Source organism: Caloenas nicobarica, chromosome 21 (assembly GCF_036013445.1).
Source record: "Caloenas nicobarica isolate bCalNic1 chromosome 21, bCalNic1.hap1, whole genome shotgun sequence".
Classification (NCBI taxonomy): domain Eukaryota; kingdom Metazoa; phylum Chordata; class Aves; order Columbiformes; family Columbidae; genus Caloenas; species Caloenas nicobarica.
In genome coordinates this window covers 532,115-553,929 of record NC_088265.1, presented here as the reverse complement: position 1 = coordinate 553,929, position 21,815 = coordinate 532,115, and the positions used below count along the sequence as shown (strand labels likewise).

Sequence of the window (21,815 nt, the reverse complement as noted above, 5' to 3'; positions counted from 1 at the left end):
CTGTGAGAGGTGCCACTCATGGCTCCAACAGCGGCTGCGTTTCTCGTACACTTCCAGATTCCAGCCCTTGGGAGAGTTTGGTTCAGGCCGATCAGCAGAGAGTAAGACAGTATTTATTGTACATTCGTCTCTAAGTTGAAGTGAACTGAACTGGTGCAATTTAGGCTCAGTTCCAGGTACTGGGTGGTTTCAAGCTAGTTCTTGAATAACTCCTCTCAGCTTTTTCTTACGCATGGTTTTCCATGTCAGCCACCACTGGCACTGCTGCTCCACACTGATGAAAGCAAGAACAAGGAACAGAACAGAAAAGGATCCTGAAACGAACAGCTTCTTGTCAAAGCAGCAAGGATACCATTCCCTCGTGTCCCAGGCTCCATGGATATTTCTACCAGATTTTCATATTGTAAGTGCTTCTCGGGAAGAGAGAAAACTCTGGAACAGTGAGTATTTATTAGAACATTTTTTTTGTTAAATAAAGAGGAGGAAAAAAGAAAAAAAAAAAAAAAGAGTACTGCAGATTTAATTTCACATCTTGGCTATGCTCTGACAAAGGAGAAGTTACTGAATTCAGCAACTACTTCTTGTCCCAAGCCAGGGATTAATTAATGCCCCTCCCAAAACTTGTACCTGTCCAAACCCACCCCCCAGCCCCAACCCTTCCCATTTTATTTCCCAACTAGACAACACTGTTGGCAAATCAAGACAGCATGAGACTCACATCAATAAAAATAACAAAAAAAAAAGTGAAGTGTGCCAATGCATCAGGGGAACTACCCTACACACCGGTGTCCGTCTGCAGCAGTTCTGCTCCGAGGCAGCTGTACCTTGCGCGGAGGGAAAGTTTAAACGTTCTGAGCGTGCTCATGGTGCCACTGTAAGTGCTGCAGAACCACAGGACAAGAGATCGGACACCTGAACTTTTCCCCCAGGACTTCTGTTCAGGGACACGCACGGTTATCCAACCGAGGGGTCGGGCAGTAACACTCAGCGAGTACAATCTGATGCGTTAGCACAAATTCCACGTCTCCAGTTCAGCTCGGTGTAAGGCATGTGGACAAGAAGAGCCGTCAGCAGAGCGCGGCAGGATCGGCGAGCAGCGGTGATCGACGCTCCAGTTTGTCTGACTTTGACCCCGCTTTCAGTCCCCGATTCCTACCACAGACAACGAGATTCAGTTTCTATCGTAGCATTTCTGAGGCTATTTATTTTTGGCCAAGTGTTAAAGACCAACTCCTTTTTGTTTTGTTTTGATGAAAATGCGGAAACATTGGCAGAAGCTGCAGGAGAAGGAACGGAGCGGGGATGTCTGCAGGTGATCAAACTGCCCTCGAGTGTCACTGCACTAAATCAGGAGATACTGGATGGGAGTAAACTGGCCCAGCCACTAGCACTGTCACAGAACGCGGATTTTTAAAAAACAGAACAGAAGGCAAACAGCTTAATTATGAACCCTTCTTTTCAGAAGCAGACCAGGATTAAAAAAATTCCCGCAGAATTAAAATGTTAGATTCTCCAGCTAAAAAAAGTTTATACATATGCGCTGAAAGTGACCACCACACAGGTCTGAACAGCACCTTACAGTACAGACTAAGACTTAAAGAGCTGATCTCACATTTGAAGTCTTTTAATTAAAAAAAAAAAAAGTGGCTATGGCTGGGATGACACAAACGGGACACTTCAGAACACAAGGCAGAGGCAGAACTGGCAGCCTCGCTCGCCAGGCCATGGAAGCGGTGTCACGGGAAAGGGGCACTTCATGCACAAAATGTATTTTACAAAATACATATCCAAAAATGCAAAAAAAGCCAACAACGACAAAAAAAAATCCCACCTTGCACTAAATGGTAGCACTCTCAACACTTGCTCTGCCACAGGCTGCTGCCCATGCCTTGTTTGATAGAGGAGGCATGTGAAAAAGGGGCGGGGGAGGAAATCCGTGTTTCAGTCTGTTTTTCAAAACTGCTCTCACAGGGACGTCTTCAGTCATCTGATGTCAGACATGGAGCTCTCAGAGTACGTCGTGGTCATGACAGGAGTGCCGTTGTTTGCCAAACAACCTTGCCTCAAGGTTTCAAAATACGAGGCTTGCACTGGTTTATGATACTGCAGAACTTTTATGGCATCTTCTATCTTAAACCATTCCCTTTTCCTTCCTGTGGGTAGAAAGAAAAATCAGTAGATGCAATGAAACAATGTTAATCTTTCTATGGTTAAATATTACTGTTGATTAGCTTTCAATCATTATCATGTGCACTAATGCTGCAGGAATAATTACACTGCCCACGTATATTTCCTTCCAGTCTTAGAAAGGACAGCTCTTCATGCTCTTTGCTTATTATCTTAAAGTCCAAGAATTAAACACAAAATTGCTATAGAGGCAGCTGTACAGCTGAATTACTTCTCCTTGGCCACAGAGTTTACAAAAGCATCAATTTGAGCACAATTTTTTTCTCTAAAGCAACTAAAGGACACACCGCAGCACCTTTACTAGCCCAGAAGGACGCAGCTCCCCGAGGGATGCTCAGCTGGGGTGTTATCTGCACCAAAGCCGGCAGCGCCGGCAGCAGGAATGGCTCACCAATATTGACAGAGTCCTCCCAGTCCTCCAGCACCTCCGTGACGATGAGCACGTAAACGTACGTCCTGTGCTTCCTGTCCCGGTTCTGGAAGGCAAGGGGAGCACAGTGACCATGGAGCTCAAAGGACAAGAGGCACGAGGCAAGTACGGGCCGCACGCTGCTGCGCTGGGATGCTGCTGTGCCTCATGCGCAGTTTCTCGCATTGTACTTGGCTATTAAACACCACTGCAATTTAAAGGAGAGGTCTGAAAGTATTAATAGGGATTGCAGCCCAAAGGTCTAGTTCCTGATCTTTAGGGCAGTATTTTGGAGAGGAACTGCTCCCAGGTTCTGTGGCAGCTGAAGGCACTGAGAATATTCACCGTTACACTGCCCTGTCACTGACGAGTTCAACTGAACTGGGATGGCACACGAGCCGTTTTATTTAATGGAGAGTTTTAAGTTTTCCTTCAAACAAGTTATCTAGTTTATTTCATAACAAACTAGGAAGTGATTTTTACTCCAAGACGATTTTTTACATCAAAATTTCACAGCCTCAGTATCTGTAACTTACCTCAAAAATTCCCACTAATCTTCCTAACGTCCCTTTCACACCAGCCTAAAGAAAGTTCAAAGAGAAAAAACAGGTTTTAACAACAGGTCACGACACATTTCCTCATTTGTTGTGCAGGAGCACATGAAGCAAAAGCTGCAAAATTCTGTTAATCTGAAAACAACATGGTTGTGAAAAAAACTCCATAACTCTATCACAAGCTCTAACCATGCACGCATTCCCGGGAGTTTTTTCTTCTTTTTCTATATTCAAAACATTTTGGACTCAATCTGGAGGAAAAAAATACATACTTGATGAGTTACTAATTGAATACCAATATACCCTGAAAGACCGGGATCTCCTCTGAAGGTCATTGTAGTCTAAGCAGAGATAAAATTTGCTTTGAGGTTTAGCAGTTTTACCTCTTCGAAATCACAGTTTAAGAAAATAACTTTAAAGCAGGTGTAAGACATCCACTTACACCAAAGCAACCTGACGGCCACCAGCTATTTCAGAGGAGTGCCCTGCATACATTTGAAGCAAACTAACATAAACATAAAATCCTTTCAATGTTGTAACGTGGCCTCTGCAACAGGAACAAGACTATTTTTGACATTCCACAAAACACAGATAGGCATTGAAAGGAGATTTTGAATCGAGTGCAGACAGAGTCAAGAGATGATGTAGGCAGCAGTCCCACGAGGACCCCCGGGGTTTGCCATCACTTCACACACGCGCTCCCCGCTGGGGCTCCAGGGGCCGTTTCTCACCAGGCTCCACCACGCAAAGGCAAAATGCCCTTTTCCCATCATTTACATTCCCTTCTCCTTACAGCTGTAAATGCTTGGAACTCGTGTGCTACAGACAAGATGAGATTTTGCTCCATGACTTAATTGGTCTGAAACGACACACACAGCCTGGCACACAACTCAGCCACATTTGGAAGGTAAATTCAGCTGCCGTGTCTGGCAGCTGGAACACATCCCGAGCCGTTCAGGAAAACGGTGCCGCTGCTCCTGCAGCCAGATAGGGAGACCTGACTGCGTCAGGCTTTTCTCTCCCCGCCCGCTCTTGTGGTGGTTTTTTGTTTGTTTGTTTTTTTAAACTGTTTGGGTGAGGGCAACTAAATATTTACTTAGACAAACGCTCCGTCCTGAGCAGCTGAGATACACCCTTTGCCGCTTGTTCAGCTTCTAGCCATTTGCTGCACCGTCACATGCTCTCAGAAAGGAAGAACTTTTATTAATGAAAAGATTTTACCAGCTAAGTTCCCAGTCTCTAAGTGAAGACAGACACCACATACCAGCGGCAGAGCACACCTCACTATTGCTCCTAACGGCGGCTGACGGCAGAGCTGCCCCCACAGAAGAGGATTTGCAGCTCCCCTGACTACAGCGTTCATAGAAATCTGTCATTCTCCCTGTCACATGCTCCCTGACCTCTGCTTCTAGGAAAGAGCTTTTCAACCGAATCCTTTATGTTGGTTTTGGATGCAAAATTTATTGTCTCATCAGTATTTCTGCTGTTCCGCTCAGCCCGTAGGTAGAGCACTGACTGAACCACGGGGCTATTTCTGGAGCCCAACCGCAATTCCACGAAGGTCAACGTCCGTGTGCCTGCGCACGCCGCGGCCGGACAGAGCTGCGCTGACCTCTGCGGGTGAGCGACTTTCCTCATCTGCACAACTGCGCTGCGAACCTGGACTCGTCTCCCTCAGAACCGAGCTGGGAGGGAAGCACTTCAAATGAATTTCATTCAAACATCTCCTTCAGCAGCCCCTAACAGTGAGCTCTTTTTTTTTTTTATAAGCAACCATATCAATCAGGCAGCAATAACACAGAGAGGAACACAAAGCTTCCACCTTCACAACATCCCTACATACAGAAATATATTAAAAGGTGAAACGTAATCAAATGTTTCAGGTAAATAACTGTCTTAGACCAATATTCTTCACTTGCTCCTGGAGAAGACTACTGAATCTCTGCTCACCTACCTGCAGAAGTGCTCAGTCAAAACCCAGAGATGATATTGTGATGGTTTAGTGAACTCTCAAGCCTGAGAAGACACAAATTTCTCTCCAGGCAACTAGCCAGCCTGGAAACTAAGCATGAATCCCGCACAACCAGCCTCCCGAGCAGCTCACCCCCAGCGCTAAAAGGTACTCGAAGCAAGCGAGGCAGGCGAGGAGCCCTCCCTTCTGTCCTGGTCAAATGGGCGATGGAAATATGCCCTGCCAGCAAACTAAGCTCATCCTCCATTCTGCCCAGTCTTATTCACCCAAAAAGGCACAAAAAGCCAGGCCAAGACAAACACATGCTATAGGAAAATCACACTGAATTATCATTAGACAGCTTGGATAGGTAAATCATAGTTTCTGTACAATCACGTACTTCATTCAATGGAACAAACAAACGTGGGAGTGGAATTCAGAGTCTCACACAACTTGCCCAAGACATTCAAGAAAATAATCTATAGCTGTTGTCACTAATGAAGCAAGGCCGATAATGAGCAACACAACTGCCAGGCTCCTCTCTGGGCAAGCTCCAGAGCTCCAGCCCCCAGCACCTTCCCGACTGCGCTGCAGGACAACAAGCGTTTTCTTGGAAAGTTCAAAGCATAGTCACAGGCTCAGTCAGGATTGAAGCTGGATCTAAATCTTAATTTGCACCAGATGACTCAGGAATTTTCTCCTCAGTGGTAAATGCGCTGAGGATCCTGTGCCCTCACGGGCCACAACAGTGTCTGGCAGAGGCAGCACAATTTATTTGGGCACATGTTCCCCCTCAAGCCTCAGAAGTGCTGCACGTGGGACCCCTGCTGCTGTCCTCAAAATACACAGGTGTCCCAGAAGGATGCTACTAACCTGTCAACAAGGGGCAGGAGGGCACCAGCACCAACTCTTCCATCTGCAGCGTGAAAATAAAGCAAATCCCCAGGAAGAGACACTCAGGTATGAAAGAGGACAGACAGAGCTCGCAAAGCAAGCTGCTTTTCCACTGCTCTGCAGACCTAAATCAGTTTGCAATGTCCAAGGTATCCCCCACTGCAGGAAAAGATGGACCTGGCAGACGTGCCCCAACGTCACAGCCACAGCCAGCGTCCCCAGAGCAGCACAGGGCTTCCAATCAAACCGCTGCCGCGCGCCCCGAGGGCTGGGCTGGGCTTTCCGGACAAGGAACAAAAAATCTGGAGGAAATGAAGCTTTACTAGTTCTGCTGTGCATGGAACAACTTGTTTTAATAAAGAAAAATTACTGAAGACATCCAAGAACAGCAGGTTCAGGTTTCAAAGCTGAAAATAAGTTCGGGTCAGATGCAAAAAGCAGCCTGCAGCAACACCATCTGTTCCTTGGGATGGCTTTTATTTCCTTCCATCTGAGCTAAGGAAAATGTGGGTTGGAATTTCAGCTATTTTACTTTGCTCTATTAGGCTCACAGCCTGCATCTACTACAGATTACTGCTGGGCAGGACTGTGGTCAAAGCCCCAAATCTTTGCTCTAATCCCCGCAGTTCTGAAGGCAGTAAATCACGCCCACCAGGACTGCTGGCCGGGCCAGTTCCACAGACACAACCACGGACCTGCGAGGCAAATCTGCTCTGCTGTGTCTCACAGAGGGCTATACTGATCCATCTGATTCTTTACTGCATTACAACCAATACATGCTTCTACATTTGTGAAACAAACATTAAATACCATGACGGAGAGAAGAACTTTAAGAAATATTTAAAAAGAGTATTCCTATTTTAGCCCTGGAAGATACCAATATTCATATTCTAAATGACTAACAAAATACATGAAACAGAAAAGACTATTTATAAAGCATGTTTAAGAGGGGAAAAGGAAAAACACAGATCAAAGTACTATCATGATGCACTATTTTTGATATTGGCATCACTTGCTGTTTGATCACAGATCCCATGAAGAAAGCACAACTAACACTCCTGTAATTTTATAGAACTTGACACTTACTAAGTATTTAAAGGTCAGGATGTGAAAGATGCTCTAAGTGCAAAATGAAATGCCTTTGGGTTTAACAGATGAGTGTGGAGGTTTTTTTTCAAAGTTACTCTATGATAAGTTTAATTTAAGGCATCTATTTCTAAGACATGTTCTTCACCAGTTGCTCACACCCATAAAAAACCCTTATTCCTAACACATTAGTTTTGGGGAGAGAATGCAAAAAATCCAAGAATGAAGAAGCAAAAAATACACTACATTTGTGCTAATGACTGTTTTAAAAGGGCACATCATCTTCCTAGAAGGCAAACCTGAGAACACACTTGGAGTTCATTGCTGTGTAAGACTGACTACATGGTTTTTCCGCAATCTGTCAGAAATCAGTGGGTTTATTCTGAAAAGGCTGCTCCCCTTCAGTGCTAGTGTGCCTGTCTGCTGCCGCTTTGGCTACAAACAATGCCCAGGAACTCAAGTCACTTCAGATTTTATGCAGACAACAGCAAGCATGACAAGTGTTAGTACCTGTCTAGTTTAATACTTCTGCTGGCAGAGATTAATGTAGATAAGGACTATTGCAAACTGGGACAAGGACAGAAGGATCACAGGTTTCACTCTGAATCAACATTCCATTCTCAGGAAGTCTTCTAACATTTTGAAAATCAGAAAGAGGGAAAGGCCCAATTTCTTTATATGACAATTATTCCAGCAATCACCTGGAAAAACTCAAACACATATGTGGTGAAATTAGAACAGTGAATACAGAAGTTAAAAATCTTGGTTTAGGGAAGCATATTTTTAAAAGCAAATGCCTGCCACACGAAAAAAAGAATGAATTGAGAAAAACCAGCCTATTGTCATCTTCAAAGACCATAAGCAACTGAAAGGATAATGAGTCCTTCCAGCTCTTCCAACTGGCTCTTATTAAAATGGAAAAGGCATACCAAAGTCACCGAAAGCCCACAAATTTCTTCCATAACTTTGACCAGCACGCAAACCACCTTCTTTTAGGATAAAATTGACATTGTGTTGATCGACATGGAGGAAACAGGCTCTTCCCTCTCCCCACAGGAGCAGCAGACTCTACCTGCTCAGGAACTTCTGCTTTCCCTGCAAGTGCCAGACGTGCCTGGCCCAGGAGAGGAGCAAAACCATCCAGACATCCACCTACTCAGAGACCTGCATCAGCTACAACCTGTCCGAAAAAGCCCCGACTCACATGCAAGGGTGAACGAGGATTACCAGGCAGCACGCACAGGAGCCGCCCGGCAGCCTCCTGGAACACCCCTCTGCCAAACCAACAGCACCAGCTGGGAACCCGGGGGCACAGGTCCTTACAGCTGGAACACAACAAACATCCCCCCTGCACACACATTCCCCAGCAACATTTTACAGCAAACAGCTCACTGAGCTTCAGACAGTTGATGTGCCTGATTATTTGTGTGCGGATCACAAGCAGGGTACCGGAACACAAATCCTCCTGAGGAAGGCCCTGCACACCTGAAAGCTCGCCTGTGTTTCCCAGCCTCAGCATCAGCTGCAGAAGTGCTCAAGGGATCTTACACACCTGACAGGCTGCTCTTCTGCAGACAGCTTTCAGGAAAGCCGTTCTGGTAACAGCATCTGACAGCTGCACGTCGGGCCCTGTCGGCCGGGGTGTGGGAGGCCAGCCGGGCAGTGCTGCGCTGCTGGAGCTCGAGGCGTTTACCGCTCGCTCAGCGGCATCGAGCGGGTCGGTGCTGTGCCGGGAACGGCTCCAGCCTGCCGGGCTGCCGCAGCCTGAATTACATTTCGTCGGGCACCGGTCCACGTGAGGAGGGAGCACCAGCTGAGCAGGAGGATTATCTGAGCCAGCCCAAACCAGTTCCCTCGCCACAGAGCCAAGGGCCGCGCAGCCACCGAGCACCACGGAACGAGAGGCCGGTCCAAGGGCCGCGCTGCCCGGGATGGAGGCTCCGTACGGATTTATTTCATGGATTCGAAAGGCAAAGCCATGCATCTCCTGTATGGACGTTTGACTGCTGTATCAAATAACTGAATTTATTAATAATGATTGGGTTGTAAAGCAGGAGGCTGTAGCTAAAAATGTTCCTATTTTTCTGTTTAAACTCACTTTGGCTTGTAACGCGTTTGAAAGATTGCTGAGTTACTAAAAAAGCAGGAGCTGTACTACAAGCTGGAAGCAAAATTTGCAAACAGCAATCCCCAGTACTAGAGGGACCTAAAGATATTTAAAAAACCCCAAACTTTCACAGTATAGTCTTTCCTATCTTTCTGATAAACTGCTAGATCACAAAAACATCTGAAGAGAAACACACAGCTCAGGAACTGCCACATCAGGTTAGTCCAGAGGCCCAAATATTCAACATGTTGTTAGACAGCAGCAGGTACTTCCAAATACTTCACAGAAAAACCTTCACATACCAGACAATTAAATAAAGCAACTACTGGAGAAGCTTCCTCCCAAGTCACATCAATTAGCTCTTGATTTCTGTTCTGCAGCATGGAGATTTATAACCCTCTTGAAAGCATTTTTAATCCTGCCTTATATAACTGTGAACCTACTTGGTCATCCACATATAATCATTTAATCGTTTACTGAATACAAGCATCTCTCCAATTCCACAATATTCAGAAGTGAATTCTGAAGACATGTTTTACATACAGCGTGTCAACTGCCATTTGCTGGCTTTAAATTCCTTATGAAGAATAAAATTGTTCTTCCAGTTTGAAGAGAAAACCATGCCTTCTGCACACAGACCATCAATCTGTTTGATCTGTTATTTGATCCTCTTTCTGAAATGGGTTCAAGTCAAAAAAACAAAACCACAAGCACATTAGGAATTGTTGCTTATAACTTTTATGATCAATTTCTCTTATTCACATAAAACTCAAAATATGTATTAGACCAAAACATACTCAGGTCCCCATATTTGGAATGTCTTTAGTGGCTCATAAGGTCTTATTTCTACCTTCTACCCAAGTATTAGATAGCTTCACTAAAGCACAGCTGGTGTTTTAAGTTCTCTTAAGAAACTGTTCTTCTTACAGGGAAAACAAAATTGAGAATATCATCGTATGTATTGAAATGACTGTAGCTTAATTTTATCCTTTTTCAGCTTAAGGTATCAGATGAGGAGAAGTTAATTCTGAGTGAGAGCCTTAATTACATTCCCATGCTATCTTTACTTAGGACTCTGGTTTCCCTCCCACGTACAATGTGGATGCCACCAGTGACCCTATAGTGCTCTTTGTCTTAGGGAAAACAAGCAAGAGAAACACCAGTTCCCAGAGCCTTGGCTGACACCCAGCAGCGAAGCTGCGGGAGCTCCGGCCTCGCCAGCACTCACCTCTTCACAGACTTCCCGCACAGCGGCCACGTTGGGCTCTTCTTCAGGCTCCATGCCACCCCCAGGGACGATCCATCGGTCGGGATGACGACTACTGCTCACCAGCAGCACCTGCGGAGAGCGGGGCACAGCTGATGCGCAAATCCAGACAACGGTCGTTTGCAGAGCTCAGCTGAAGAGAAGTTGGTTTTGCACTTCCCACACCTCCAAGCCAACAGGAGTCCTGAAAACACTCCACTTTTTCCAGTACAATTCACAGAATCCCAGGCTGGTTGGGGTTGGAAGGGACCTCTGGAGACCATCCAGTCCAACCCCTGCTAAAGCACTGAAAACTCTGGCCCCATCCTCTTGACATCCCACAGTGTTTGGCCTTCTTCAATATATAAAACCTGAGCAGTTAGCCATGCCTGAACAGGGAATGTGGACTTCATTCATCCTCTGAGCTCCCACGGCCGGGGCAGCAGCCGGGGACCACGGGCTGGGCCGCAGGGCCCCAGCAGCCACCACAGCCCGAGCACCCACCACACGCGGTGTCCTGTGCCTGTGTCACCGCATCTCGTCCCGCTACATCATAGGACTTTTACTGCATCTGGACTCACCACCAGTATCGTACACAGAAGAGCATGGACTGAAATTCCTAAACATGAGGCCAGGACAAAGTTAAAACAAAAGTAATGGTCATTTCAATCATATGTTTTCTTGCCAGGTAAGGAAGCAGCGTCTTTGTCATTTCCAATTTCAGTTCAGAGTCCCAGCTCAAAGGAAAAAAAAAAGCTGCAGAAACAGATCTTTGAAACTCTGTACAGCACACTTCATGCCATTGAACTCCTGCCACCTTCCACTGGTGAGAAAAAGTATCTGCTAAGAAAATCCCTGGACAAGGCTTCTCCAGGAAAGCCTGCTGGACTGCTGGGACCGAGACAATGCTTCAGCAACACACCAGTAGGAACTCTGAGGTGTAAACAACAGTTTCAGGCAAAGTAAATTAACTTCAGCTGCTCTGGCAGTTGAGAGTTTTCTGAATAGAATTAGCATGAACAACCCTTGCTGGGAAGGAAAAACCCGTCATTCTCACACTTTTATGTAATCAGACTATTTCCTGTTTAAGAAAAAGGAAATCCCATCAAGAGAGAGCAGGAAACATGCCCTACAAGGTCATTCTTTTACAACAGTTTTAAACAGGATATTGCTACCAATGAGCTCTCCCAAAACAAAGAGGCCTGGTTCAAAACCAGGGTCAGACACTGCTGTGTTTTTAAAAAAAACACACATCTAAAAAAGTCCCATGTCCCAATACAGGCAACCTGTTCAAAGGGATCGAGTATAAAGGTCATTATAACCCAAATCCCTATTTTCACACGGCACACACAACACCGAAACATTTTACAAACTGCCCCAAAGGCAGCAAAATGAGATCTGCTGAAAAACAACCTCTCCCTGAAAACCATGAACCACCATTGGGTGGAACAGGCCAGATGCTGTTTCCCAGATAAGAACTACATTCCCTACCACAAACCTTTCCCCCGATAGTTGGATGGTGAACATCAAACACCTGGGAAAACAAAGATCCCAGCTGAGCAGAGAGGGATGTACCAGTTCGTGTTGCTGCCATGACGAGCTCAGAATTGTTTTCTAAGTTTCAGAATAAAGACATGACATAGCGTAAGGCTAACTTACACCAAACTGCCGGGACAGAGAATGGCAACTATACCTCCGTTTTACAACATAACATGACAAAAACCTTATTCAATTGCTCAATTAGACCAAACATTTTCCAATACAACTGAATTCTATAGAATAAAGAGCATAGGGTGGGTTTGTTTTTTTTTTTAAAGAGCCACTCAGTAGCTCCTATGTCTTCAACACCTAAATTTTTGTTCATTAACTCCTTTATTACAGAAAAACATTCATTTGACTGTATACTAGAGAAGATATTTTAATCAAAAGAGTCATTAAAAAATATACCCAAAGTGACTTATTTTATTTTTTTAAGTCAGGCCAAAACACAAAGGAATGTTGACTTTTTGAGTTTATTCTTGCCAGGCAGCTGTGTTTAAGACGGCTGCTGAGCCTCTGGGCCTGGCAGGATTCTGGAGTCAAGTCTTGCAGTCTTTTTGGAAAAGCATTTGCAGGTATCGCGTCATAAGGCCAAGTTCTGTTTTCCAGGATTGGATTCTGTCATTTCAAAGCAGGGAAATGAGCAACTCAAGCCTCCTTGGCAATGCACAAGGCAGCCCTGAAGTAGCTCTCACACACAATCAATGAAATAAGAGAAAGGTTAGAAAAATAAGCAAAGCTTGAAGGCTACAGCACGGGCTCCCAAACAGCGCTAGATTGTAGCCCTCATGGTAAGCCGCCTTCAAAGCAGCGTGCAATCAAACAAAAAACCCAAACAAACCCTACCAACCTTCCCGGGGAGCGCCAGGAAAACGCTGAGACTTCTGAGGCTGCTGGACCCACCGCGGCTCCTGGGGGAGATCGTGGGAAAAGGGGAAAAGAGCTGCTCGCCAGGATAAATCTGGGAGTCCCTGATACCAACACCGACCTTAAACCAACCTCGGTACATACAAAGCTGTTAGATTCACAACAGGGTTGGGGTTTGTGTTTTTTGGTTTGTTTTTCGTGTTTTGGTTTTTATTTTTTATTTTAATTTTCCCCCAGAAATAATGGTGCTCTGCAAAACAAAAAGCTAGGCAACCAAAATAAGGCAGAGAATTAGATCCCAGTTAACAGAGCAGAGATGGAGGGATTCCCAGGTTCTTTCATGCTATGGTGGATTTCAACAACCACCACCACCCAACAAATAAACCAAGAGTAGCTACTCTATAGTGAACACGATTCCTAGAAAGAGGCTCCACAGAAGCATTACAGCACAGACAAAAAGGACTCTGGCATGATTAGCGGCTGGGCTATACATGATGAGAACAGGAGCTGTGACCCTCCCAGGAAAGGACAGTCCTGCCCCGCGCCAGCCTGGACACTCGAGCTGGCAGCCTCGTAAGAACAGCAGACGAGATGTGAAACACGCGGGATTTGGCCCAGCCAGCATTCTGCTGCCAGAAGCCAACCTATAGCTACCGCCTACTGGAACAGCCTCTGCACGTTCGTGTTTTCTATCAATATTAAGCCACAAAATCAGGTATTTTGCAGAGCAACTAAGGCACAAACCTCCTGACATTTAAACTCCTTTCACACTTCAGCATTATTTATCAGACTGCGAGAAAATAACATCTCGCAACGTGCTGTAGCGAGGCTGGTGAAGATGGCCGACTTCAATGGCTTTCGCCTCTACAATCTGTCTTTGTTGGAAAGTTCCAATTTAATAAGAGTCTCTGTATTCAGGAGTTTGCAGTTCAGCTGTGCGAGCGACTCTCCAACGTGCCCCATGACCAAGCAGGATATTGTAGCTGGTGCAGCTCTGTGTCCAGCATAATAAAGACCTTTTATGCTCTTCTCAAATGTTCTCACAATCCCAGCATATTATTGTTACTGTACTTAATGCTTTTATATCTGACAAAACTGGGATCTTGGTTTGACCACAGCGAACCACCTTTAAACGTGAAGAACAGCGTATGCTGACAAACAGCTGGAAAGCAGCAGGAGGGTAAAGGAGACGCTGTGGTTAGCAAAGCCATGCAAAAATGAAATCTAACCTAACCAGCAGAAACACAGCCTTGATTACACTACGACAAAACACGCGTTTTGCCGAACTCCCGCCACAGGATGGTTGAACACTCACGCCAAGGCTCACAGGAGGGATTCTCCGCTCTCTTGCTATTCGGGGCACGTTCTGGGGTCAGCACATGGTAGTAACAAGCACAGCCTGCGGCCAGCAGCTACAGCCGCTGTGGAACGTGACAGCGGCTTCGGCCAACAGCCAGCCACAAAACCCGCTCCTGCCCACAACAGCGTGTCCTCGCTGCTCCTCAGGAGTTTACATCACCTCAGACAAGTAGGATTTTCACACACATCGCACCTCGCTCCGTGCCACAAAGAGAGTGAGCCCACAAAGCGGCACCCAGAAACCAGTGACAAAGTCAGAAGGGGTAATCATTCCTGCTACAGAACTCGACAAACTAAAGCACAAGTCTTCAAAGAGGAGTAAGAGGTGAACTGGAAGAAGTTCAAGTCATTTCAAGCATTTGGATCATGTCTACAGTACTATAACCACAGAGGAAAAAGTAAAGAAAATCCTGTTAGTTTTTAGGCTGCTTCTTAGAATAATAATAAAGCATTGCGTACCGCACTGCTACGCTCGCTTCAAAATACCAAGGGTCATATTACTGTTATTCCAGTTTTCTTGTGACTTTAGAGTGACTGCTTGCTCTTACTGAAAAAGAACACAATTCAGAGTCCTCTCCCTCCATCGAAATTATGTTCTAGATAACCACAAAACTTATCTGCAACATGCCTGTCGCAGGACAGGGCAACACCTGAACCAGCGGCCGCTTGTTTCAGAGGCCAAGAGCTGATAAGGAGACACTCCCAGCGAGACCCCGAAGCCGATAACCCATTTCTGCCTGTCCAAACCAGCCCGCGGACCCCTCGTACTCGCACAGCTCCACGCAGACTTTTCCCAGAAGGAACGCGAGCTTCTAAACTGGCTTTTTTTTCTTGGGGCGGGGGGAAGAAATTTTGGTCTTTTTAGACTGACCAAATAACTCTGGCTGTCAGCAGTTGCATATGTATACACTATTTTGATTATCAAGTCCTATTCATAAAATAAAGCACACAAAAACCCTACAGCCATGAAAACCTGCTGAAAAGTCTTTCAAATGTAAGTAGTTAATTCTATGCATAACATCAACACACTATTTACACAAGAAAAAGTAACCACCCAAGTCAATAGGAATGGAAATAACATTTGAACCATCAGAAGTGTCTTTAAAATCAATCTCCCCAGTAGGTAACTGTATCCCTCTCAATTTCACAAGTTAACGTGAAACTTCTGAGAACAAAGAGTTCCTGTGCATTACCCACTGCACAAAGACAGCTCAGAGATCCAAATTCTGATAGAAATACACACCAAATCTGAAGGATCCTTGACCAGTCTGTGCAGTCAGTCTCTCAGCTGGACTGAAAAACAGCTGTTCAGAGAAACCAAGGACCTGCTTCCCACTTGCTGGGTATTATATACAGCATCTAAACACTGATATTTACTATTCATAAGGTATTTTCCTGAGCTTCAGCAGAATCAGACAGACTCGATTCTTCAGTTTCACCCCAGCTTACCGAGCCTCCAGTAAATTAAGTGGAAATTTAATAATTTTCATTCTTTTGTAGTTTGGGAAAGTACAAGAGACCACAGAATCCCTTGTAAAATTGTTTATTGAAAGGCTAGAAAACACTTTTTTAAGATGAAAGCTAGGTTTTGCAAAGGTTTATGCTCTTGCTCTTGGAGAAGACCAGCTACGAGCAGGGTGGAGAGGGACAGGAGAAGCACAAGGGAATATTTCCAAACCGGCCCGTATCCTGCTGGAGCTGCAGTGACGTGTTAGCAGCACACAGGGAGAACTTTATGGCCCTTTGATGGAGCTGAAGAGAACGCAGAGTCAAGCTGAACCATCAGAACAGAGATTCTGAGACTGTATTCCATGGAAAGTACAACGATCATATGATGCTGGGCTCCCTTAACGTCCCACCAGTGAAGCGCTCCAAGCGCTTTCAGCTATTATTATTTTTATAGCGAAGTGAACGCACAAAGGACGGCCCAGGAACACTGTGTGATCATCAGTGTGGTTAAAATCTGGGAAGTGCTGCATGGCATCAGAGCTTGGTTTAAACCTGACCCAGGAGAAGCAAGAAGAAAAAGGGTAGTTTGCATTTAAATGACTTTCTCCAGCCCCAGCTCTCGGTGGCCGGTTTGCCTTGGCGCACTCACAGCTTCCAGGCGCTGTGTGAAAGTTCTGCTTGCTCCTCTCAATTTAGGCTTCATTCACAATTAAGAAAAGACAACCAATCCTGGATCCTATTCTTTCCAAAGCATTTCCTCCAAAAAGTCTTTAAAAATACCCGTTGTTAATGAGCAGCTTGTCCTTTCACCAGATACAATGCAGGCATGCTTAAACCTGTAGCTGCACCAGTGCGGGACTTAAAGCCAAACGGTTCCTTTTTATTTCTGTTCAAATCTAACCCGGAGATGCTGCCGTTGAGAAGGCTTCCATCTGCTCCCTAATAGTAAGACATTAGTGAGATTTGCTGGAACATTTCCTCATTGAAACAGCTGGTCTACACAAAAAAAATACTTCTGTTATTTAAAAATAACACCATAATAGCAATATTGAGAGGCACTGACATCACGAGCAATAAAATGAGTGATTTCAGTGATAACACAAGACTCGGAATCTCTTGCACATTCTCTTTCCCCACGTTTGCAGAAGCAGCAAGTATCAAGGGAGTTTACTCCATCGGAAGAGATGAAAATAGCAGAGTCCTGGCGTTCGGCTGCTGAAAGGTCCTTTGAAGTCTGTTCACACTCGCTTTGAATTAATCCCGTTGATTCCCCCGTTCTCCCTCTGCCCAGAGAGATGTCGCTCTGCGGTGGCTTTACTGGTTATGAAACACAGATTTTTCCATACAGCCCAATTAAGAATTGTATTTTTTGCTCCACTTGAGATTCATGTTTAAATGAATTCTCCCTGTACTGCTTTTTAAAGGAGTATGTAACAGACACATCTTTTCAGCCAACGTTTGGTCTTCCAAAAACGTCCCAGAGCTTTTCATGTCCAAAAGCAGCAGCTTCCAAATGCAACACAGAGAAAATGCGCAACCCCAAGCAGCGTAAGGAAAAATAAATCACTCGAAAACTACAACAAAACCCCAAAGTATTATTATGTTAAGAGTCTTTACTTGCAAATTTAATGCCTAACCAAAGACATGCTGTTTTAGCAATCTCCATTGATTGCTGAGATTTTAAAGAAAATAAAGTCAATGAACTGAAGTGTTAGGGGGTAAATACCTAAAAAGAAAAAAAAAAAAAAGTCTGCTCTGTAAGTGTAATCTGAATTTTTCTTGTTTCTTCTCATTCACTGACAAAATTGTTTAATTCAGGAGCTAATTAGAGGTTCAAGAAGGGAGAAAACTTGCTTTTTAAAATTCATAGCAGGAAGTGAAGGAGAAACATGAGAGCTGAGATCTTAAAAGAAACAGTAACTAGAAACAGTCAGTCCTGGAAAAATCTAATACTTTAATATAGTAAGTTTAAGTTATTTATCAAAACATTTTTTGTTTGTTTTATTTTTAAACAGTAAGCTTTTAATAGATCTTTAACCAACATACTTTGGTTCTGGTTTTTTCCCTCCTCCCTGGAGAGGCCTTTTAAATAGATCTCAATTTCCATTTACATAGAAGTAATCAATAATAAAATATGTCAGTAGCACAAAAAAAAAGTATTATTCTCCAATGGAAAAACAAAAAATCTTTCACAGACATGTTAAACTATATAATTGTGTAGAGATAACACCTTTCTTGTCACTGAAAAAGTGCAGCTGGCAATAAGATTAGACAAGTAGACTCCTCTCGAACTAAGGCTGAAACGTCAACAAATGAGAATTAACCTCAGAAATAACTAGAAAGAGAAATCAATAAAAATCAAGGTTTCCTGCTTGCTGATGTCAATAATCAATACAAGCATCACGTAAACGGCTTCCAGGCCCCTGCCTGAGCTGAAGCACCGTGTCTGTGGAGGAGCCGTTTGAGTGGGACCTGATCCCTTTCCTAATGCATTCGTTGGAAAAGTCCACTTCATGATGGGCTATTGCAGTGTCAGGTCTGCGTTAAAGAACAGATACCATAAAAAAACATGGTGTTTGAAAGCCTGGGATGTCCTCAGGAGGCCACTCCAAAATCAAACAAAACTGTAATTCATTGCTTCACTATCTCTGCAGCTCACTTACAAAAAGAGCACACACGTACGTACTTGAGGAAATCAACCTCCATCCCATGCCGCATCACTTACAAAGCGACCAGTGTCCCGTAACCATCACAGAACAGCGCGACACCGCCGGCTTTGGCTGGGAGATGGGAGAGCAGGTGCTCACGTGAGAACCTCGCTGCCCAGAGCTCCGCTCGCTGCCTTGGAACAGACCCACGAAAGGAGGTGGCACAATTAGCACCAGGACACAACGACCTCAGCTCCTGCCTTCCAAACTGCACACGCATCTTCCTGCTCCAGGTCTTCCCTTGCAACCCAAGCCTGAAATGGCACCGATTACACTTTCAAACCAAGCCACAACACAGACACAACTTTGACATCAAAATGGCTTTAAAGCTCAACCTTAAGCAAACTTAACCAGCTTAACTCTACGGAAAGAAATTTGTCATAAGTTAGCGTGTCTCAGGAACGAGTTTACTTTTCCTTCTTCGACCATCTCGGGTTGGTATTGTGAAAGTGCCATGTTAGCAGACCCTTGTGTCACCAACACCGTTCTGAGCTCTGCACACCAGTTCCCAGCAGCCAGAAGACACAAGTGACCAGCATGGGGCCGGCTGGAGCCATGGGGCCGGCTGGAGCCGCATGATGCTGCAAATCGAGATGTCGTGACATACAGACCAACAACCAGTCAAGAGCTGGGTGCATCAGGTAGCTGTTAAAATCTCATTTCTGTCTTCAACCACACTGTAGTTAAACAAGGTCAAGCATCTTACTCTGGAGAAGAATTGCCACACTTGCCTCACAAATTTTGTAAAATCGCATCAGGAAGCTCAGATGCCTTCGACCACCTGTGCTGATCAGCCCCAGCATCATGACATAACACAATTATGTTCTTCTTCATAGTTAGATCAAAGTATTATAAATTTCCTGAAAGTCAGTGGGAAGGACCAGCTATGATGAACGCTTCACCAAAACATATTGTTTTCATTTCAAACTATTTATGCTTGAAATGTTGACACTTCACCACGACAGCACAGCTACACAGGGTTTGTCAAGCCTCCTTCACCGTGTTAAATAATAACTGAACCGTATGCTAATTCACTCTCCTCCAGTGAACTGTCAGCATTCCCTTCCGATTTCCTGTAGCTACAAATATGATAATCAGGAGAACAAAGACTTTAGCACAGCCCACTCAGGAACCAGTAAATGAAATGAAGTATGCCTGACTCCAGAAGAAGAACAGAAAAGAGACCCGCAGCCTCGCTTATCCCCAGTGCCCCAAGCCCACGTTAAGATATCAAAAGAACGGTGAAAAATTGCACATCTGAGTAAACTTTTTCATTTTAACTTCACAGACAACAGAACCACTTTGCACCACGGCTGTTCCCGACTCCCCGATCCACCTTCCATCCCCACTTCCTCGCGGCCGCTCTGGGGAGCAGCTCCTGGCACTCCAGCCAGCCCCTTTTATCCCAGTTTCTTTTTATAAATCCGAGGTCAGGTTTCCTCTCCCATCTCGTGATGCGCCGGACTGAAGTTCTGCCAGTGTGGTCGCTCCACTCAACTGCCAAATCCCATCCTGTGCCACAGCGCTCCTACCAGACCGTTCCACCGCCCCACCAGCACTTAGATCGGGGCATTTTTCTGGTGTTTGGCGGAAAAAAATAAAGGGGGAGAAACACCAACTTTCCCAAGCGGCGCTTAATTGCATCTAGAAAAAAAAGCCCCCCGCAACCGCGCCGCAGCGGCGGCTCCGGGCGCCCTCACCTCCTCCTCGCTCTCGCTGCGGAAGCACAGGCAGGCCGCCCGCTTCTTGTAGCCGTCCCCGTCGTAGGTGCGCGTCTGGTTGGACTTGAGCTTCATCATCCTCCGCTCCGCGGCGGCGGCCGAGGCGGGGAGGCCGGCGGGCGGCGGGGCCGCGGCCTAGCGGGCGGGGGCGGGCAGGGCGGCGGCGCCGGGAAGGACCCGCCGGGGCTCCCGCGAGGGGCGGGCGGGGAAGGACGGGGGGGGACAGAGGGGCGCCGCCTCCCCGCGACAGTCTCTTTCTCGGTCTCGCTCTGTCTCCCGCAGGCCGGGAGCCGCCCGCTACGCGCTGCCGCCTTTCGCCCGCCTCATCCCTCCCTTCACGTCCAGCCGCTCCGCCGCCGCTGCCAACGCTCCGGCCACCGCCGCCGCCGCCGACCGCGACGCCATCTTGGGGCACGCTACGCAAACGGCGTAGAGCCGCCGCGCGGGGGAGGCGGCGGCTGCCCCCTGCCGCTGCACGGCGCGCCCGCCACGCATACGGCGCAGCCCGGATTCCAGAATCGCTCCCCCCCGCGCAGACAGCGCTGCCGCGCCTCCGCCTCCTCTCGCCGCGAGCCCTCTGCGGCGCAGGCCGCCTTCGAGAATAAGGCTGTTCGTAAGCGGGCGGGGGGCTGCGTGCGGGGCGCCCTGGCAGTTACGCAAACAGCGCCGGGGCGGAGCCGGTCCCCAGCGCACATGGCTCCGCTCTGACAGCGGCTCTGCGCAAAGCGCGCAGCCGCGGGGACGGGAGAATGCCCGTCTTGCGCAAGGCGGGGGGCGGCTTACGCCGATGGCGGAGCGCGGCGGGGGGGTGTCGTTGTAGCCCGGAACAAAGCGGGGGCGGCGGGGAGGGACCGCGCACCCCGGCTGGCACCAGCACCGCGTGGCCTCACGGGGGGAACTTGCCGACCCCCCGTTATTGCACACCTTGCCCTCCTCGGGCCTCTCAGAGGCATTTTTAGGCTCCGGCCTCCAGGCCCAATTCTACCAGACACCCCGTGGGCCCCAGAAGTGCCCCCCAGGAGCGGCCGCAGCGCATCACCCCACTGCAGACACCCCGCGCAGGGCTGGGCCCGTCTGCGCAGCGCTGGCAGGCAGAGCGGTGTCACCCAGCCCCGAATTTGTGTGCCCCCCAGGAGGAAACCCAGCCAAGGGCCCAGCACTGCCCGCGCTGGGTGGCTCCAGCAGCCGGGTCTCTGCTCCACACCAGGAGACAGCTGGAAATTGCAGGTAAGAAACACGTAACACAGGTACGGGGTGGGGGGAATAAAGGCTTTTACCAGGTGAGGATCCCCCAGCAGAGCCACCAGCCGCAAAGGGGACACCAGCACAGCCGTCCAGCACCACCGCCAACACTCCTCGAGAGGATGAGGGTGGGATCCCTGCCCACCGCACAGAGCGCCCGGCCCAGTGAGGTTCAACATGTGGGGGTAACACTGCCCGGTGAAAGTCTATTTAGAGTACAGCTCTTCACCCCAGAATAAAAGCAATTTTTACTTGCTCATTTGGATCTTCCCTTTAGTGAGTCATACATTCTTTTAGAACATTTAACGCTTGATACCAATTGCCACACACTTAAGCACTCCAAGTGATTTTAAATAGTTGCTTAATTCTAAACCTTTTGCAGAACACACCGCTTCCTCAACAGAGTCACACCAATAAAGGCATAAGAAGGGTAAGCATCACCACTGCGCTGCAGAGGAAAATAAGCAGGAACTTGAACAAAAAGCCACAGTAGATG

General features: G+C 46.8%; 1 protein-coding gene across 2 annotated transcripts; it reads right to left on the bottom strand.

The window, feature by feature from the left end:
- Positions 1-655: 655 nt before the first annotated feature.
- NUDT3 (nudix hydrolase 3) lies at positions 656-20,500 on the bottom strand. Of its 2 annotated transcripts, XR_010607354.1 has the most exons (6): positions 20,057-20,500; positions 10,417-10,527; positions 3,133-3,177; positions 2,579-2,663; positions 1,832-2,153; positions 656-1,152 (listed from the first exon to the last, which is right to left on the bottom strand). XR_010607354.1 is itself a non-coding variant. In XM_065649276.1 (5 exons), exons 1-5 carry the CDS (start codon positions 20,153-20,155, stop codon positions 1,984-1,986), a joined length of 510 nt encoding a protein of 169 aa, XP_065505348.1. In that variant the 5' UTR covers positions 20,156-20,500; the 3' UTR covers positions 1,439-1,983. The 2 variants fall into 2 exon arrangements, 1 of the variants encoding a protein (XP_065505348.1); XM_065649276.1 differs by lacking the exon at positions 656-1,152 and having other exon boundaries at positions 1,439-2,153.
- Positions 20,501-21,815: the final 1,315 nt, after the last annotated feature.

Excerpts from the sequence above, each read along its gene's own strand:
- NUDT3 (XM_065649276.1), bottom strand. The coding sequence starts at position 20,155 with ATGATGAAGCTCAAGTCCAACCAGACGCGCACCTACGACGGGGACGGC. Across the intron at positions 10,528-20,056 it reads GCAGCGAGAGCGAGGAGGAG|GTGCTGCTGGTGAGCAGTAG; the intron begins GTGAGGGCGCCC and ends CGCTCTCCGCAG. Across the intron at positions 3,178-10,416 it reads TGCGGGAAGTCTGTGAAGAG|GCTGGTGTGAAAGGGACGTT; the intron begins GTGAGTGCTGGC and ends AACTTTCTTTAG.